The sequence below is a fragment of the Heptranchias perlo genome, chromosome 29, assembly GCF_035084215.1.
Source record: "Heptranchias perlo isolate sHepPer1 chromosome 29, sHepPer1.hap1, whole genome shotgun sequence".
Classification (NCBI taxonomy): domain Eukaryota; kingdom Metazoa; phylum Chordata; class Chondrichthyes; order Hexanchiformes; family Hexanchidae; genus Heptranchias; species Heptranchias perlo.
This window is the reverse complement of record NC_090353.1, coordinates 16,057,364-16,077,586: the sequence shown is the minus strand read 5'-3', so window position 1 is coordinate 16,077,586 and position 20,223 is coordinate 16,057,364. Positions and strand designations below refer to the sequence as shown.

Genomic DNA, 20,223 nt, shown 5'->3' with positions numbered 1-20,223 from the left:
AAAATACTCAGATCTATCCTTTTTTGGTCCAAAATGGTTGACCCCACACATACTTGCGTTGAAATCCATCTGCCACAGTTTTGCCCACTCATTTAATCTATCAATGTCTCTTTGTAATTTTACGCTCCCGTCTACACTACTTACTACGCCACCAATCTTTATGTCATCGGCAAACTTGGATATATGGCTCTCTATTTTGTTATCTGAGTCATTCATAAATATAGTGAATAGTTGAGGCCCCGGCACAGATCCTTGTGGGACACCTCTAGTCACTTCCTTCCAATTTGAGTACATACCCATTATCCCGACTCTCATCTACCGTCTAACCAATTGCCTAACCAAGTCAATAATTTGCCTTCAATCCCATGAGTTTCAATTTTAGCTATCAGTCTCTTATGTGGAACCTTATCGAATGCAGAGGCAGGATTGCTACCGAGGCAGACTGACACATGTATGAAAATGAGGTAAGCAGAGCGCTAACCTGCAGGAGTCGGATTTCATGGCTAGTTTCCATAAACTTCCAGATCTGGGGCCCAGTCTCGTTCCATGCTCCTCGTACCTCCCGCAACAAACCGAGATCCTCGAACGTTCTGTTAACCTGATAAAACGAGAAGCAAGAAAGAAAAGAAGGAAAACTATTAACAGCTCCAGAAATGAAACCTTTCAACATATTCAAAGCCCAACTTTTCAATTCCTATTGATGTGGTGGGGTCATCCTGCACTGGCCTGATGTGGGCAAATTTTATTGATGTCCAAATGCAATGTGACTTATTTGATAACCGATTGCTCGGATTATTTGTTTACTCAGCACAAATCCATGGAGCAGTAAAAATAGCCAACTGGATCAGTCAAAACATTTCTGTTTGGTCATAATAGGTGCTCATGAACTGCACAGACCTAAGCCTTGATGTGGTGAGAAAGTCACTTAGACTTGTTTTGTTGCTCCTATCCGAGCACGACAATGAATGTTAGAAAATTTACTGCCGACCAAAATTCTTAATAAGCTAGTCGGTGCATAAAAATGGGCTAGTCAAGCAGAGGAGCTCCAAGTTGATTGCAGTCACTGTGCTCAACACAAACTGGATCTCATGAACATTTGTACCTTGTTCTGATTTTGTACCTTACGGTCAATGGCCACATCAATTACACACAGACCTCAGTAAAGCTGGCATTTTTATCCCTAAATCAAGTACCTCTTTCATTATCTTCAGTGTAGCTGGAGTACTCGGAGTGTACAGAATCTTCCCAACAAAGAGCGGCTTGATTCCTCGCCACATAATCCGAGAGAGAGGGTTAGATTCAAGAGTCTTAATCAGATCTTTACAATGAGGTGCTATGGAAAGCAAGGACAGAGATTCAGTTCAGCAGGACACATGTACACCCCTCCAACATTTAACACTGCATTCACTGCCCTGCCACTCCTAGCCCCCATCCCTCACCCCACAATTGCACTGAAATCATCAGCACTCAACAAAAAAAAAATATTTTGAAAATTCAGGAATTAAATATGAAAATTTGGCACCATTAAAATGGAATAAAAGATAGAAAGAACTTGCATTTATACAGCACCTTTCACAATCTCAGGATGTCCCAAATCGCTTTACAGCCAATGAAGCACTTTTGAAGTGTAGTCACTGTTGTAATGCAGGAAACACGGCAGCCAATTTGCACACAGCAAGGTCTCATAAACAGCAATATAACGACCGGATTATCTGTTTTTTTTTAAAAAAGTGTTGTTGCTTTAGGGATAAATATTGGCCAGGACACGTGAGAACTCCCCTGCTCTTCTTCGAAATATTACCGTGGGATCTTTTACATCCACTTGAGAGGGCAGGCGTAGCCTTGGTTTAACGTCTCATCCGAAAGACGGCACCTCAAACAGTGCAGCATTCCCTCAGTACTGTACTGGAGTGTCAGCCAAGTTTTGTGCTCAAGTCTCTGGAGCGGGACGTGAACCAACAACTTTCTGACTCAGGAGCGAGAGTGCTACCATTCAGCCACAGCTCAATGATAGAATTTGAAGGAAAAAAAATCACTCTCCTCTCCTGACGGTACTGACTCTGGCCTGGGTACAGTTCCACAAGCACCAAAACATTTCTGTCCACTCATAATAGGTGTTACTGGACACTACTACACAGGTAATCTGAGCCTTCAAATGGTGAGAACGTCACTGTTCCTAATCCAGTGTTTCACTCAATCTTAGAACATTCACTAGCAGCCAAAATTCTAGTTAATAAGTTAGTCAGAGCCTCTGGTATCTCACTAAAGGGACGAGTTGTCACGTGGCAGCCTCAGCAGTGAGTGGCAGCAGAATCAATTTTTCTTCTTTTTTGGTGAGCTTTATGCTTTCCATGCAAGACACCCAATGTCTCATGGAGCACTCCCAGGTCAGGGGCAGCATAAGCTGCCAATGCAGACTAACGCCACATCTACACTGCCCCATCACGCATCCTCAGGTCAGGTACAAAATGAGTTATATGCAGAGTAAGGCTCCATCCGCACTTTCCCAGGTCAGGTCACCTCCTCTGTATCCCAACTTTTCACCCTTCACCACTTCAATTCTTCCTTGACATGCTGCATCAGCGCAGCACCATTCCCATTTTACCTCTCCATTGTCACTCTTGATTTCATAACTGTTCTGTCGAATTATCTGTCCAACATTTGGTTATGGATGAACCAGAACTTCTTGCAGCTCAACAAGGGATAGATCAAAGTCATCCCGTTCCATCATCATGAGAAGTTCCATGTCTGAGTGTGATCTCATCTCCGTCCTTGGGTGCCGCTCAAGCTCAACCCAATGGTACAAAACCTCAAGTCGTACTTGAATCTGAACTGTACTTCAAACACCACATCCAGTCCACCACCAAGCCTGTCTACTTCCACCTCTAAAATGTTGCCCATCTCTATCCCTATCTCACCATGCTGCTACTGAAACTTTCAATCACCACTTTGTCACATCCAGACTTGATTTTTCTAGCGTCTCATTGCTGGTCTCCCGAGCTCCACCCTCCATAAATTCCAACTCATCCCAAAATCCACCCTAGGTCTCCTAATCCAGTCCCCTATCATCCCTGTCCTCTCCGACCTCCCTCCAGAATGACATCTCCACTCGCACCCTCATTCTTCCAAACTCTGGATCCTGCATCCTACCATTGGCCCCAGGGCTTGCCCCACACCCTCGAATTCTCTCTCTAAAACCCTCCATCTTGGTATATCCCTTCAGATCTTCAACAAAAACCTCCCTTTCACCATGCCTTCAGCCACCGCCCCGATTCTCTTTCTGATTCTACTCAAGTCTAACTTCAAACGGTGAAGCACCTTGGGTTGTTTAGCCACATTAAAGATACTTTGTAAATGTAAATTGTTGCACCGCAGGATTTAGACACAGTGCAAAGTTCCCTCTACTCTACCCTAACATGGCATCTTAGCTCCAACCTCAGAAGAGTGCCCCAGTGATATTTTTCCAGTTCCCATATCAGCCATCCTGTGGATTCTTTGAATGCCATTGCCAATTCCTACTGAATTAGGGACAGCTTCGTGCAGCAGTTCCATTGGAAACTGGGCTGAGACAGCCCAAACACACGTCACATATTAGATTTTTTTCCCTTAAAGATTTATTGAGAGAGCATTACAGTACTCACGTGTTGAATTGTCAAAAGTGATCATTTTCTGATCTGTGCTGTTTCTGCCAAATAAGGCCTTGTAGTCATCATCTTCATACCAGTTCAGGGAAGGTACCCGCAGGCCACCCCCATCTGGGTGCCCACAAACTATCTTCGATATTGCCTGAAACATCATCTTTGGTGACCCAGTGGTGTTTGGGCTAGTTAACCATCGAACTTCATCCCGGAATTCAGAAAAACTCGTCATGTTGGAAAACTTGTGACACGATCATAAGAAAACAGAACAAAAATGCACAAAATAGAAGCATTAGCAGATGTCGTATTATTGAAAAACCCACCTGAAATCAGTCCTAGAGTTGTCTTTTACCAGTTTGAACCTATGTGCCTCTGTCATATTGTCATGGTTTATTCTGAAGTAGTTACCTTTTCCATACCATTCACTATCTCACATACCTCTATGAAGTCCCCGCTTAGTCACCCCCTTTCAAGGGTGAAAAGCCAATGTTACTCCAATTCTTCCTAATAACTCAGGCCTCCCACTCTAGGGATGATGCTCTTGACTCTTTTCTGCACCACCTCCAGGGTTTGAATGTTTCCCATGCGTCTTTGTGACCAAAACTGGACGGGGTATTCAAGGTGTGAACTGACCAGCTCACAATACAGTTTTAATATATCTTACAATTTGCAATCCACTGTTTTTCCATCGGTATTCAGAATAATACTTTCTGTTAGTAAAATGCCAAGAAACAAGATTCTGATCTGTAACCTTCGCTCCATTGAGCACTAAAGCTTTTTTTGGAATTGGAAAACATTTTCTATTTTCTCTCGATCACATATTACCCAAGATAATTTTCCCTAAGTATTACCTTTTGCTACTTTGCTTAAAGAGTTAATGAAGGTTCAGGTTCTAAGGACTGGCTGTTCAGTGAGCACTCCTCCTCCTCCTCATCCTCCTTCCATTTCTGCTTCCCCACCATGGATTACCCCCTTGCTATTTCATCTCTGGAGTCAAAACAAGTTTCAAATGATCTCTCCAAAACATGCAAGGTCGCAACGTAGCATGGAGCGAGAAAAGACCAAATCGGTCCATCAAGCACACTCAGTTCCATCATGAACTCTAACCACCCATTTAATCTCCATGTATATCCCATGTACAATCTATCCTATTGTGGATTCTACACACCCACTTAATCTCCGGAGGGAAAGTTCTGTATAAGTACTTCCTGATCCCCAAAGGTAGTCAAGCAAAATTTTCATCCTCCCATTTCCACTATTCACCCTGGCCTGCTGCCCTCCAGATATCACCACCCCTAGACTCAGGAACCATCATAACTCATTGAGTATTCAACTCTCAGTCTGTACCTATAACTCACAGGGTATTTTTCCACCTAATTGTAAACTCTTTTGCTACTGAGTTGATAACAGAATAGAAAGTAGTAAGTCAGGAATGGTTGCTGGAGGAGTGTTCCTTGTATTAATGATAAGATCTTTGAAGTCAAGAGTTTTCTTTTAATACAAAAGACACAATATTTACACTGCAAGGTTTGGTGAATACTGAGCAGGCAGTTGCTGGTTGAAGATTGCTACAATTAGGGTTAAGTAAATGAGAAGTTTGATGAAGAAAAACTTGTGGCACAGTCTGAATTATTTGTCTTCTTGACTGTAATATTTAAGTAGTGTCTGATCTAAACAGCAGAGAGCCTTCTTGATTTAAATGGCAGGGGCTTCCGTGACAAAGAGCTGGCTTGTTCAGTGGTGGAGACACTAAACTGATTGATGAACCAATTAACTAATGCATTAAGACTTGGACATCTGGATTACTTTTCTTTCACTACACAGACTTGCATATTCCCTGCTGTATGTGGTAAGGGCTCTCCACTATGTTGATGCAAAATTCTACATCTGCTTAATGACTTCATTTTTGACAACCAACAAGTTAAACACAAAAACATGGAAGAGCCCTGGGGTTACTTCAAAAGCTGCTGGTGTGAAGAGATCATGGATTTCTTAAAATGATGACAATTTTTGCCAGTTGAAGCAAAGCACAGTTGATAAAATCTTTGTTCATCCAATTTGATAGACATTTGAATTAAATAAGAAACCATGCTTACAAAGGGGAATTAATACATTACAGATGTTCTCATTACACTGTGTTATATTGTAGTTTCCGTATTTGTTGTTCTGTTTCATATTGCTATTTGTTGTTTATAAAGTACTAATTACTTTAGTCTGTAAACCTCTCATCAGTGCAGTAATATCCACTATTCAGAAGAGAATTTGTTGGTGTAGTGTGAGACTACATGAATTCCAATAAGCAGATTACCACAAGTGGAGTAATCATTAACCACGGAACACAGCTCCAAAAAGTAGGTTTGCCAACCCTCCAGGATTGTCCTGGAGTCTCCAGGAATTAAAGATAAATCTCCTGGATACTGCTGTGAGCCACCCGGATGAAAAATCATAGGGGCGTTAAAAAAAAAATCTTCTTTGAACACTTATTATTAGTTATAAAAATATTAGAGATGGGAAAAAGGGCTGTTTCCTGGCAGGGCAGTTTGTCATGTGATGAAACCTCCAGGAATACATGCAACCAGAGTTGGAAACCCTAAAGACAGAGGGCTCGATTTTAGGATCGTGTTTCCGGCGGGTTCCCAGCGGGGTGGCCCCGAAAATCCCGATCTCCGGTCACGTGACCGGATCGCGACGAAATCCCGGCCACTTCCGGGTACCGCGCTGACGTGCGGGGCTGCGCGCGCAAGCCCCGCTGGTGGGAATCCCGCAGGCAATTAAAGCCAGCGGGGTTCCACTTGAGAGTACTTACCTTGCTCGTTGTGGTCAGTTAATGAGCTGAAGCAGCTGTCAAAAGAGGAAGTGTGGGATTTTCGGTTCAAGGCAGTGAGTTTCCCACACTGGGGGAAACAGTCTCCCTCCAACCAGGCGTGTTGCAGCCAGCAGCCTGTGGCAGGTGCCAAGGTGCGCTCCACGGGGGAGAGCCCTCACCCACGCAGGAGGCCACCGCGTCACATAGGGCAACCCCTGCCCTCCACCACCCCCCGCCAAGCCAGAGGACAGACCGACACAAAACCGCAGCCCCAGTCCGAGGAACCACACACCTACCCTGCACAACCCCTCAGACCAACACCTGCCAGTTGGGTGGTGTGTGGAGACCCTCGGAGGACGAAGAGCATGACCAGCACCAGCAGCCTCGCAGTCCACGCCGTCCGCCGCAGAGACGTGGATCCCCCCAACACGGTGTTGTTGCACGCCCACCTGCACAGCAGGAGGGAGGGCTACCGCAGAGAGAGACGCGTCGCAGAGGGCACTACCCTCGCCACAGGGTCCACAGACTGAGGCGCAGCTCCCCGGACCTCTCCGAGCAGCAGTGCACAGGGAGGCGCAGATTCGCTCGACATGTAGTCGTGGAGATCTGCAGCCTCTTTCATGCCGAGCTGCTCCTGGCTGGCCCCAGCACCAACTGCTTACCTGTCGCTGGCAAAGTCACCACTGCCCTCCACACCTTCTCCTCCGCATCCTTCCAGGGTGCAGCCGGCTACACCGCCGATGTCTCTCAGTCGTCTGCGCGGACGAGCCCTGCAAATACACCTGCACCTACTCTGCAGTAACACGATGGGTGGCATCAGTGGTGGGTCCTCATAGTGATACCCAGGAGCGGCCATTATTGGACACAATGGACAGGATTCGCGGAGACATGGTAGTGGTGGCGTCAATATAATGTGTGCTGTTTGTTGCTCTGAAATTCAATATGGGTAACACCCATGACAAACCCTCAGACACCCTTGTGCACCCCCTTCATGCTGACGAGACGTTTGCCTTACGCTGCCTACTGCACATATGTGATGCATGCCCTGTGGCTGCAGCACAGGTGGTGGCAGGTTGAGTGAGGCTGGCCATGAGGGAGATGCACGAGAGGGTGAGTATGGGATGGAGCAATGAGATTGTATGAGGAGTGGGTTGCGTGTTAGTGGCAGGGTGAGTACTGGCGAGGTGAGTAGGTGGAGGTAAGATGAGGATGGGGTGTGAGTGGGTATGAAGGGTGATGTGACAGAATAGTGTTGGCGGTGCCGAAGGAGATGTGGGGTGGGGGCAGTGTTGTGGCAGACGGAGTGTAGGGGAAAGACTTCGTGTTCTCACTGCGGCTGACCTACTGCGGTCATTGCAGCGCCTCCTGCACTGTATGCAGGTGGGCGATATGTTGGTGGCGCAGGTGACCCCCTCTGCCACCTCGAGCCAGGCCTTCTTGGTGGCAGAGGCAGGCCGCTTCCTCCCGCCCGCCGGGGGGAAGATCTGTGTCCTCCCCCTCCTCCTCACCGCATCTGATGATACCTGGGGTGAGGCATCATTAAACTGGGAGCAGCCTTCCCCCTGGGCTGCTCCATGCTGCAATTTGTCCCATTGGTTGCAGCATCTGTCAGTGGAGGACTGCCCCTTTAACTAGAGAGCCTCCAGCTGACAGATCGTACTGCGCATGCGCAGCCCGACCGACGCGCAGGCCAGCGCCGTGGACCCCGGAGGAGCAGGTAATTGATTCCTATTAGTGTGTTGCCTGCTACGATCGCGTGGGCAACCCACTAATTTCGCCGAGCGTGTTGACCACGCTCCCGGAGGACCACCCGCTGGGAACCCGCAGGCCTGCTAAATTCGGGCCCAGAGTGTAGAAAAGGTACAGCCTAATTTTAATACCTTCAGATCTTGATTTGAACCTTTTGGCATGTTTATGATTCTACCCTTTGAAGATGCGCATGCTCTGAATATGTTCAAGATTTTATTTAATGGTTAAAATGTTTTTGAATCAGCGCAGTAAAGCACATACAGTCACTCACAAAATTTAAACTGCAAATCTTGTTATCTAGTTCAATTGATTTCACATTTGCAGTTGCTTTCAGGGCCAGTGATGAGTGATAGCATGCAGACCACAAGTGATAGGAGTGTTGGCAGTCTTGGATTAGGCTGCAGTCAGTCCAAACCAACTAGGCCTAAGGTAGCTAAATATAAACATCAGTCAGAATCAGGCTCAATCCTCTGCAAATTAACAATATGAAGAAAACAGATCTTGTTTCAGTACAAAGATTTTCTAGTGTAGTGTTATTGTGTTCAAAGGAATTTCGAGTAGCAGCTAAATTCTTTCCAATCTTCTGGCCAAGTGGTGAAAGCGGATTGAACACAACACAATGCCTGCATGCAAGCCACTCCAATAAAAGGGCCTTTTCTTAAGAGTGTCACTGAAAGCTTTTCACTGCTCTTGGCATCTGTTTTATCTGGAGTCGATGCTCCAACACCTCACAAGAATTATGGAGAAGAAAGCAAATAAATTCACACAGCAGAAAAGCAGCAGCCACAAAAAACCCTACAGAGTAAGGTTACCATTGGTCACTGCAGCCATTACATAATGGCTCAGTGTCGTACATTTACTACAATAATGTCAACACCGAGTCTTAAAAATACAAAATAAAAAAACATGAATAATATGACTAAACAAAAAAAAGCGCTCTGCCTTCGATGGCTGCACTCCAAACTCAATCAGGCTTTTTCAAAAAACCTTATTCTGCCAATATTCTCCCTTCCCCCATCTTTTTTGAAGGCCTCAATGGTGTACAGTTCAACAAATGTCAGCTGCCCTCTGGTACTTCACCTAATTGATCATTCTTCACGTGTGAGAGCGTTGGAAAACTATGCAGTTGTGGAAAACTATGCAATTGAGCCAAGTACAATCATGTCCTCAGCCAACGTTCACAAATGCACACTTTCTGCAGGAATCACTGGGCAGCAATTAGGATCGGGAATCCTGGCTGCTTTCTGTTGTAGGAATTGCTGCAGATTATGGCCCTGAACTAAAGCTTAATGTTGAACAGTACATAATGTGCTGAAGCAACATAAACAATAACACCAAATCACAGGCTGGGATTCAGCAACAACAACTGACACTTAGGGATACATTTTAACCTGGAGCCGGGAAGAGGGCTGGGGTGGGGGGTGGAATTCCTGGCAGGAAACCAGGAAGTAAGGGTTTCTTTTTAAAAAAATTTTGTTGGTTTCCCACCCAACAGGCCAGCCAGATTGACAGGCCGGCTGTCAGTCGGATGGGAGAAGAGCGAGGAAGCGGATGCCAGCAGGTAAGTCTCAGATTGGGGGGGGGGGGGGGGGGGAGAAATTGGGTTGGTCATTGGGAGGCCAGTCATTGTGGGGGTGGTCGGTTGGAGATCGCGGGGGGTCGGAGATCGCGGGGGAGGCCATACCGGATAAGGACATTAGTGAATCAGTTGGAGTTTTACAACAATCCAAATGCTTCATGGTCTCATTTATTGACACCTGCATTTTATTTCCAGATTTTTAAAACTGAATTCAAATTCTCAAACTGCCGTGCTGGGATGTGAACTCACATTCCCTGGATTAGTAGTCCGGTAACATAGTCACTGCACTACCATACCCTAATATCTCCCCATATCACCATACACTGATGGGATTCCCCATCTTCTGTTATTATTGCCCAATGCTGGTAGCTGAAGGCTAAAGAGTAGCTTTGATTTATGTAACAAATGCTGAAACCACATCAGGTGGGCTGTCAAGCTAAGTGAACAGAAAGTAGATATTAAAAGGAGGACTGCATGATGGACATGCAAAAGAGCACATCATTAATGCATTAGGGTTTGGGACATCTCCAACTTGCTCTGCTGGTGCATCAACTTCATTTATCCAAGTCTTTCTCCCAACTCGCCCCCCTTTCTGAGAGCACAGAAAGAACTAACGAAAGAAAGGAAAAGAAAACCACACACACACAAAAAAAGAGAGAGAGAGAGAGAGAGAGATCTATAAAAGGAAACCCTTTTTTTAAGAAGTGTTTTTTGTGGCATCAGGATATCCTGAAGCACTTCGCAGCCAATGAATCATTGTTGAACTGTTGTGTAGTCATTGTTGCCGTCATATTCAGCTTACCTGTTGTACAAGAGATCCCATTCCGTGTATAAAACTGTTCATGGCACTAGTTGCATCAAGTATGTTCCCAGCACTAAATGTAACCCTCTCCTGCAGAGGAAACAATAGATCAGAGGCAAGTAGGTGTAGTGTTACAACACAAAATGAGAACAGGATTTGTTTATCACTGTTTTGATCACCTTTGACAGCAGTACCAAATGAAATGCAAAACATTCTGGCTCAACCGTTGACAATTTTTTTCATAGAAGGCCATTAATAAGAATACATTTACCAGCCCCCTGGCAAATGTCACTAAAATAAGGGCTTCTTGTAATAAATGGGAAGGATACAGTTGTTCATCTAGGTCAGTCAGAAACATCAGTCAATGGGTAAGAAAGCTTATGCCTTTTACTCTTTTTGCTTAAATTTAATACAGGTGCTACCATGAATTGAGCACAAAAAAAAAGTTGTTGGAAGAGTCAGAAGGATCAAGCTACATTCTAGGGTGGTACTCCAGTCCAGTACTGAGGGACTGCTGTAACATTGGAGATGTTAAATCAAGGCCCTTTCTGCTCAGGTGGACCTTAAAAAGGTATAATAGGAAGGTGATAGGATTGGTATTCTGCAAGGATGAGATTAATGAGCCCAGGGTACTTGTGTATCTGGACTGATCTTACATATTCTCAGATCCTGTGTTGTTGCTCATAGTCCGCTTGAGGATAAGTGCAGAAGCTATGTAACATACAATGTATTAAACTGCTGCTAAGATGGATGTGAAAGATCGAGATGGCCCTTGTCCCTTAAAGACCATAATATCCAATTCCCAAAAAGTGTCACTCAGAAATTTGCCAGTGTGACACATGAAGCCAGATGGACTCTTCAAAACTTTTATATAAGGTGCATAGATTGAAGCCAGGTAAGTTTGTAAATTCTTCTGGTGTAGCAAAATAAAAATGCTTCTAACAAAAAAAGGACATATAATAAAAAGTAAAGTCATCTCAACAGTGGTACAAGTGAAATGACCATATACAGTTAACATGCCAAGCAAAAACAATCATACGGACTTCAGATTATTGAATAACAAACTAACCGCCAAGAGTTTGGAGAAGTTGATCTCAGAAAGGAAGATAGTTGTTGCTTTTTGTAGTGTCTCCTCTGGTAAGGCACACAGGTTCTTGTGCAAACGGTTGGATGCCTTCTTATTCTTTGCAACCAAGAAAGCGGAGAGATGGGATACGTTGCAAACAATCTCTTTAAAACTTGCCCTTGGACCACCAAGAGATATCTGCAAAAATTCAAATTCAGTTAGACTCAAGTCAAGTCCACTTACATGGAAATGGGGTGGAAGCAAACCTTTCACAAGTTCCAGTTCTATTGGCCAAGTGCACAAATACCCTTCTATGTAATCTTGGCCACAACTCTATGCTCATAGTTGCTCTTTGGGTTAATTCTCAATTAAAGTGCTCCTCACGCAAGAGGCTGGTTAAAATAGTGGCCCTGAACAAAATGTTAGGGAGTAACATGGATGGAGAAAACACATACTAACAATACAACACAGAAAGCAGACATGATGCAGAGGAATCCAAAAGAGACACTGGAAAAGCTCATACACCTCTTCCACCCCAACAAATCTCACATAACTAACCCACATCTCACATGTTGCCAGTTTCTTCATCCCACCTCCCCCCATCTCCAAGTTTTTTTCTAAAGACACGAGCCCTGAAATTCCACAGTGGTTCTTCCAGTCTCCCATTGTAACTTTGGCTATTTCTTCGGGAGTTTCACCAATCTCCTGCCAAAGTCACAGCTGGAAATGAGGGAGAACCCCTGCGGAATTTCAGGGCTATTGACACACCCTGGAGTACAATTGTATAGCTACAGGGTACCCTGTACAAGGTGCCATTTGTTGTGTGTGACTCTAGACAAGGGATGTTGGTGGGTTATTCGATCCTGGAGGGCAGGACATACTTGAGATCCACATCTGCCCTTGTACACTTTTCATCAGGACTTAACGGGTAGCAGGAACCTTGGTTGATCTGTACTCTTCGTAGAACTGCCATTTCTGCCGTGGCCAAGATCAGCTTACTCATCTGAGACAGGGGATTGGGTTCTTCCCAGTCTGTCTGTCTCAGTTCCACAACGCACTGGTCAATGGAGTCATCACCGTGAACTCTGCCCTACTCACTGCATCATACCGTACCCTGCATATATCAGTCACTCAACTCAATACAGCCCCTCTGTAAGAACTTTATATACATCCACTCCTTACAGCCGATTACCTGCTCGAGATTTATCTTTGCTGTCATTAAGTCGTTGACAACCTCTGTAGGAAGTGATGCATTGTTCTTAAGGAACTGGGACAGTGTCTGATTCTTCTCTAGGTATTCTCTTACTGGCAGACCTAGTGGAGGAGTCAAAAGTAAATTAATGTGTTGATTGTATATGCACATAATTCCAAATAATTTCTTCTGAACTACTACTCTGGAGAACAACAATCTATCCCACTGATGACAGGCCTGCAGTAAACAAACTTGAACCAGTTACTGCACCAGGAATCCCAGGGAAAACAGACCATAATTAACAGTAAAGTTAGTCATTACTTAGAATCATAGAAAGGTTACAGCACGGAAGGAGGTCATTCGGCCCATTGAGTCCGTGCCGGCTCGATGTAAAAGCAATCCAGCTAGTCTCACTCCCTCGCCCTATCCCCGTAGCCCTGCAAATTTCTTCCTTTCAAGTACTTATCCAGTTCCCTTTTGAAGGCCATGATTGAATCTGCCTCCACCGCTCCCTCGGGCAGTGCATTCCAGATCCCAACCAATCGCTGTGTAAAAAAGTTTTTCCTCATATCACCTTTGGTTCTTTTGCTGATCACCTTAAATCTATGTCCTCTGGTTCTTGACCCTTCTGCCAATGGGAACAGTTTCTCTCTATCTTCTCTGTCTAGATCCTTATTACTTAATAATTAAAAAAAATTGCGTGTATTGAATACTGTTCCTATATCAGGGTGGATTCTATGAACACCTCTGGTGCACTGCTGGACAGGATACAAGGAAGTTTGTTGTCTGAGATGATCCCCCTCTTGCCTCCAGCCTCTCCCATCGTATTTTATCAAAACATCTATGGTCATTACTCCACTGAACTTTCTTCTCTTTCTCTTAAGCTTCAAATATTCCAAACCTACACACTCTTCCTCCTTCCTGAATCCTCAGTACTGAAATCTTCCACTCTATCTCATTCTATCCCAGGACTTAACCTCCTTCAGTTTTTTCCTTCCTCCTACAAATTACCTACTTTTAAAACCCAAATTTGGTGTCACCTAACCAATACATGCTTTCTTATCTGGTCTTCTCTCCTACTCTCTTCGACCTTGGTGGTGTCCTGCCCTATGAGCCTTGGCCCTTCACTTGTGTTTCTCGATGATAAAAAAACCAAATTTAACTATTTGAATTCATGAATGTTCTTTCAACATTTGAAACATCAGAGCCGGTTCGAAATGCTGGACCCAGATTTCTAGCTGCACACTGTCATAGCAGTGATAGTGCAAATGTGCAATTCTTGGGATGCGGGCATAGCTGGCAAGACCAGCATTTATTGCCGATTCCTAGTGAATGGTTTGATACAACTGAATGGCTTGCTAGACCACTTCAGAGGACAGTTAAGAGGCAACCAAATTGGTGTGGGACTGGGTCACATATGGGCCAGATCAGGTAAGGACTAGCATATCATTCATAGAATAGAATCATAGAAGTTTACAACATGGAAACAGGCCCTTCGGCCCAACATGTCCATGTCGCCCAGTTTATACCACTCAGCTAGTCCCAATTGCCTGCACTTGGCCCATATCCCTCTTACCCATGTAACTGTCCAAATGCTTTTTAAAAGACAAAATTGTACCCGCCTCTACTACTGCCTCTGGCAGCTCGTTCCAGACACTCACCACCCTTTGAGTGAAAAAATTGCCCCTCTGGACCCTTTTGTATCTCTCCCCTCTCACCTTAAATCTATGCCCCCTCGTTATAGACTCCCCTACCTTTGGGAAAAGATTTTGACTATCTACCTTATCTATGCCCCTCATTATTTTATAGACTTCTATAAGATCACCCCTAAACCTCCTACTCTCCAGGGAAAAAAGTCTCAGTCTATCCAACCTCTCCCTATAAGTCGAACCATCAAGTCCCGGTAGCATCCTAGTAAATCTTTTCTGCACTCTTTCTAGTTTAATAATATCCTTTCTATAATAGGGTGATGAGCGGTGCTCATATGATGAGATCCGCTATATTATAACAACAGGAGCATTATTCTGTCACTAAGTGTGCTGAGCTCATATTCATCTATTTTAAGAGCACAAAGTCTAGCTGCTTGACATAAAAAGATGCTGGGATCAATCAGATTTTCATTGATTACGGTGAGGGAGGTTGGTAGATTGCAATCTACTTGTTAGTTTCCATCTCCAGGTCAGGAAGAACCATAATAAAGTAACTACCTTCATTCCTCTCTTGTTTATACTTTAGACTTGCTGGAATGTGACAGCTGGAGTATGACGTCTGCAGTTCTTAATAAGATAGGAATGAATCTCCCACGGTGCTGCTCATAATAAATCAGAGGATTCACAAGGGCAGGAACATTATACCAATTAAAACACAAAGTATATTCTGCTGCTAAGCATAGAGGTGTGTCCCTTTAAGGATACAATATCTGATCCATGTTAATTACAAATTGGGAGAGTTCATTCAAAGGCCAGTTGATATTCAGGTTGTAGATCAGAACACTGGATTTGTTTGTAGGAAGTTCAGTTAAGAGCTTGCAGACAATGTGGATCTGGTATTTTCTGTTTACGGAGAGTTGTTTATACATTGCCTTTGTACTTCAAAAAAAATGTGAGACAGGAATTTACATTAGTGATGTTAGTCAGTTGGCAAACTCATCTTTTATTACACATCTTTCTAAAGTTTTTTGTGAATTTATTTGCTGAATTTTGAGGCATGCCAAGAAACAGAACTCCCCCACCCAGCACCCCCCCACCACCATCGTTTCACTGCGAGTGTCAGCATCAAGTTCTCTCAGTTCAAGCATGGGTTAAACAAAGGAAACACAAAGTACTTGTGTTCATATACCACAATATCAAAACCTCACAATGCTTTAAAGTGCTTTACATCCAGTGGATTATTTTCGATGTGCAGTCCCTGTTACGTCAACAAATGTGTCAACCAATTTGTGCACAGCAAACTCTCACGGACAGCAATAAGACAACTGCCAATTATCTGATGATCGTGTTCACTGAGGGAGGAATGTTGGCCAAGACACCAGGAAAACTCCCTGCTTTTCTTTGAATAGTGCCATGGGATCTTTTACGTCCACCTGAACAGGCAAACGGGGACACGGTTTAATGTCTCATCCAAATGACAGCACCTCAGACAATACAGCACTCACTCAGCACTGCACTGAAGTTTCAGCCACGATTATGTGCTCAACACCTGGAGTGCGGCTTCTCACTCAAGTTGAGACTTTATCTGCTCCAACATGTGCTTAACCTTAACCTCAAAAGAGCACGCCCCTGCTGCATCAGAATATTTCTATTCTGCACAAAAGCCACTGTGAGAGTGATAACCTCTTTCAGTGAGCCTGCGAGGATAACACATATATATATAGTTTTGAGCCACATAATCCCGCTCTGGGAGCCTAACAGACTATCTGAAATCATTTCATGCCAGACCCCTACATCTGCCGAGGAGAGGGGATACTTATCTCATTAGTCTAGGGTGGAGTCTCTGCCTCTCCACCTCACTCTCTCCTCCTTTAAGTAGCTCCTCAAAACCTCTTTATCAAAGCCATCAATCACCTGTACTAATACTTCCTTCTTTAGCTCAGTGTCAATTTTTGTCTAATTACGCTCCTGTGAAGCACCTTGGGGCATTTTACTACGTTAAAGGCCCTTATTAAATGCAAGTTGTTGCTCCCTCAGCCCAATAAATAACATAGCTTCTGCCACAGCTGTATCAGTTACCATTAAAACAAAACTCAAAACAGAAAAATCCATGGAACCAGCAGTTTTTTTGTGTACAAAGTATGAGTTTAATTCCCCTTCTCTTCCCTATCCCTTCTCATTGGCTGCAACTTGATTTGTTCCTAATGGTGCAGGTTTTTGGTTGTTAACATCAGCAGCGTTCTTAGACAGATGTGCGCAGAGTTGTATCGTCTCTGCTCCTCACTGCTCTCTGTTCAGGGAAAGCTGATGCTGATCAGCCCCCAGCTGCCAAGGAAATTTTTAGACTTCGAAAAGAACAGTTGGGTCTGTCAACACTTTCCCAACATCAGACAAATTAAAAGTCCAGCAGGGTCATTTTAAATATTAAGATTATTCATGTTAAATATTAAGATTATTCATGTTTAAAAACTTGCATTGACTGGGGTTGTACTGCAACTGGTGTGAATCTGAAGCAGCGTCAGACTGCAGGTACTTTTATATTACATAGGTACGGGCGTCTCTATCGGTTGCACACCATAGTGTAAACGCCCCCACTCGGGGGGGGAGGGGCGGTGGGGTGGGAACAAATGTGTCAGGTCTACCAATGTCCAGTCAGACTAAGGGGCCACATTCAATGACGCAAACTGGGGGGGGGGGGGTTGGACCTCTTGAGTTTCCACTGATGGAACAACTGGGTCTCCACATTACACAGCAGAGTCCAGCATAACCGACAACCTCCCTGTAAAAATGAGGGGGAAGAGCAGCACCCGAGGTCACTCTGCCCGGACAGGAACCACAAAAATAGACTGTGTAAAAGCTTCAGACCAGACCTAGCTGTAGTTGAACTGCAACACAGCAAATCATAATGGGTGGTATAACTGCATTATTAGATGTTATTGTGGGTACAACATCCAGGATGTCATTAGATAGCTGTCAGTGCTTCACATTTCAGAGAATTTTCCTTTGAGCTCCTTCAACAAGAAGTGATTCAGCATTTCCTCAAACAGCACATCAAATGTGCATTAAAGCAACATAAAATCTCCTTCTAAAAAAGTGTAAAGTGCACAAGCCCATTCAAAACAAAAACCACTAAATTATAAACTTTGAAAGCAAAAAAAATGACAAAACCCCAGCATTATTTCAAGCCTCACAACAGGCAGTTTACAATTCAGAGGTGGTTCATTGTACACCAGTTTATCATGTTAAAAGCAGTGAGAAGCCAGTGTTCTCATTCATTATTGGCTTCAATATTCATTACATTAAAGGGGGAAACAAATCTGGTGACTCGATGGGTGAATGCACTGTCCAGTGTGGTACTGAGCCACAAAGAACAGACCCATTGGAGTGAGCTTGTCTCAGCCGGGGGAGCCGTAGGAATGCTACAATTGGCCTCAGCACCCCAGAGCAGGGACTAAAAGTCCTGATCACTAACCGCGACCTTTATTGGAAAGTCAGGGTGTGTGTTGGGAAGAGTGCTATGTGAGGATGTCCAGGGATGAAAGGATTAGGCTCAGCTGTGATGCCCTCCATAACCGAATTGCCTGCCGACGCACATGTACACTCACAGTCTAAGTTCACACCTGAATAGCAGCCAATATAGGTGAGGTGCCGGATTTGGTGGGGGGGGGGGGCGGAGGCTATTGATGCCAATAGAACTGTACCCTACAGGGCTTTGAGGAGGGGAGGGGACAAAATTGCCAAGAAAAGATAACTTAAACAAGAAGTTTAAACCTCAAATGATTACTGAATAGTGCCATTATTATTGGACTAACATTACGTCCTTATACTTCCTTACTGGGTGATATTTAACTTCACAGAAATCTAGGGGTAGAGTTTCCTCTCGTTAACGCCAGTAATATCAGTGTAATCCAGGCGGAATCGGCCGAACCAGCGCAAAATATCGAGGAATTTTAAAAGTGAGCGAGTTACTCCCAAAACCACTTATGTTCGTGTTTTCCGCTATCTTTTACACCGGTTTAGGATTCAAGTCGCCCGAATCAGGCCCCGCCCACAAAACTGGCCACGCCCCCAGCGCAAGATTCCACCGATTGCGTGGTTCAGGAAGGCTCTTCAAATTGTGCTCATTTTCTTAGATGCTCAGGCACTGGTAGGCACGTTTTAAAAGTTTTTTCATATCAAAAAATATTTAATTTACTAAGGATCTGACTAAGATACACCGATGAAACTTTTAAATGGTTCAGTATAGTTTTTTTAGACGTCATTTTCAGTGATTTTATATCAGGTTACTCACAAGTGGAGGACTGAACACTCTTATTAAAAATGCTTATTTTTGCGGATAAACCCATTTTCAGCTGAATTAATAAAACTGCACCAGGTTATCACTTGTAAATACATCAAGGAGTACTTTCCAATGGAAAGGGAAAAAAAAGAGAAACGATTACGTTCTATTTCACTGCCTGACTGTGCTGGTTCATGGAAGATTTTACATTGGTGATTATGCAAGTGAATTTTGTCGGAAACTTGAACTGCGACCTAACCAGCGAAATTTTGGGTGCAATTTGCCGGTTGCATTTAAAGCGGAAACTCTACCCCCAAATGTAACTTTAGCTGATCCGATTACCAAATTCTAATATAACTTTGTTTGATATTAACTTGGAGAAGTTTAAACACTAAAAGATGTTCAACTCTTGGGTTGGAAGGGAGAAAGAACGGGTAAATGATTGAAGGCTGATTTACAAATGGAGGTCCCCAAGCCTACCGAGAGGATCCTGGGAGGTCCACATTCGACTTCTGTGTCTGTCAACAGATTTCTGTAAATTTGCTGATTTACTAACTCATTACTTCTGTTGCTGTACAGTAATAAATGATGTTTTCAGCAATGACATGACTTGGGGTAGCTGTCATTGTCTGAATGAAGTTAGGAAGGGGGCGACTGTTAAGTTGTGCATGGGGCTCTCCCCCTCCCCTCTCCCACATAGGTTGGTTTAGAATAACTTACAACAAACAGTTAAGGCCTGTTATTATGGTATGCATCTTCTATCAAATCTGCTTAAGGTACAGTACCGTGTTCAGGGACAGGAGCTGCAGGCTCCTATGGAACAAATTCCAAGAGGGGTGGGGGAGCAAAAATGAGTTTTATTCGTAATTTCTAGGACTTCTTGCATCTACTGCCACTTTTACCTTGCAAGTCTTTCAAACACTCTGCGTGGCTCCACTAGTTAAAGCAGGGAGTAGCTGAGTTAAAAGCTGCTTCTATATTGCCACGTAAGAGCCACTTGATGAATGTGGGAAGTTTATTTTGGGGGTGGCACTCGCTTTGCGTTGGGGGCCAGTGGCCCCACAACAGCACTGATCGCATTTTTAATTTCTAATAAAAACAATTTGTTCTCTGGGATGGGGATGACACTGGCAAGGTCATATTTATTGCCCATCCAGAGAAGATGGTGGGGAGTCTTCTCCTTGAACTGCTATAGCCTTGATCTGGTGATGCTCCCACAAAGTGGAGAATTCCAGAATATTGACCCAGCAATGAACAAACAGCGATATGTGTCCAAGTCAGGATGGTGCGTGACTTGGAAGGCGAATTTGGAGGTGATGGCATTCCCATGACAGTGCACACCATCACAACAGTGTACCAGTGGATATTGAGGCTAATTAAGCAAACTGCTGTCTCCTGAATGACGTCGAGCATCTTGAGTGCTGTTGTGGTTGCACCCATCCAGTCGAGTGCAGAATATTCCA

General features: G+C 44.2%; 1 protein-coding gene across 1 annotated transcript in view; it reads right to left on the bottom strand.

The window, feature by feature from the left end:
- Nucleotides 1-20,223, bottom strand: part of LOC137299424 (phospholipid-transporting ATPase ABCA1-like) — a 124,581-nt gene that overhangs the window by 83,882 nt on the left and 20,476 nt on the right. Inside the window, exons 5-10 of the mRNA XM_067968158.1 lie at nt 12,833-12,954; nt 11,644-11,838; nt 10,575-10,664; nt 3,642-3,879; nt 1,194-1,333; nt 482-598 (exon numbers count right to left, since the gene is read on the bottom strand). Of these exons, the coding sequence (XP_067824259.1) occupies nt 482-598; nt 1,194-1,333; nt 3,642-3,879; nt 10,575-10,664; nt 11,644-11,838; nt 12,833-12,954 (902 nt within the window). The remainder of the gene's footprint in view (nt 1-481; nt 599-1,193; nt 1,334-3,641; nt 3,880-10,574; nt 10,665-11,643; nt 11,839-12,832; nt 12,955-20,223) is intronic.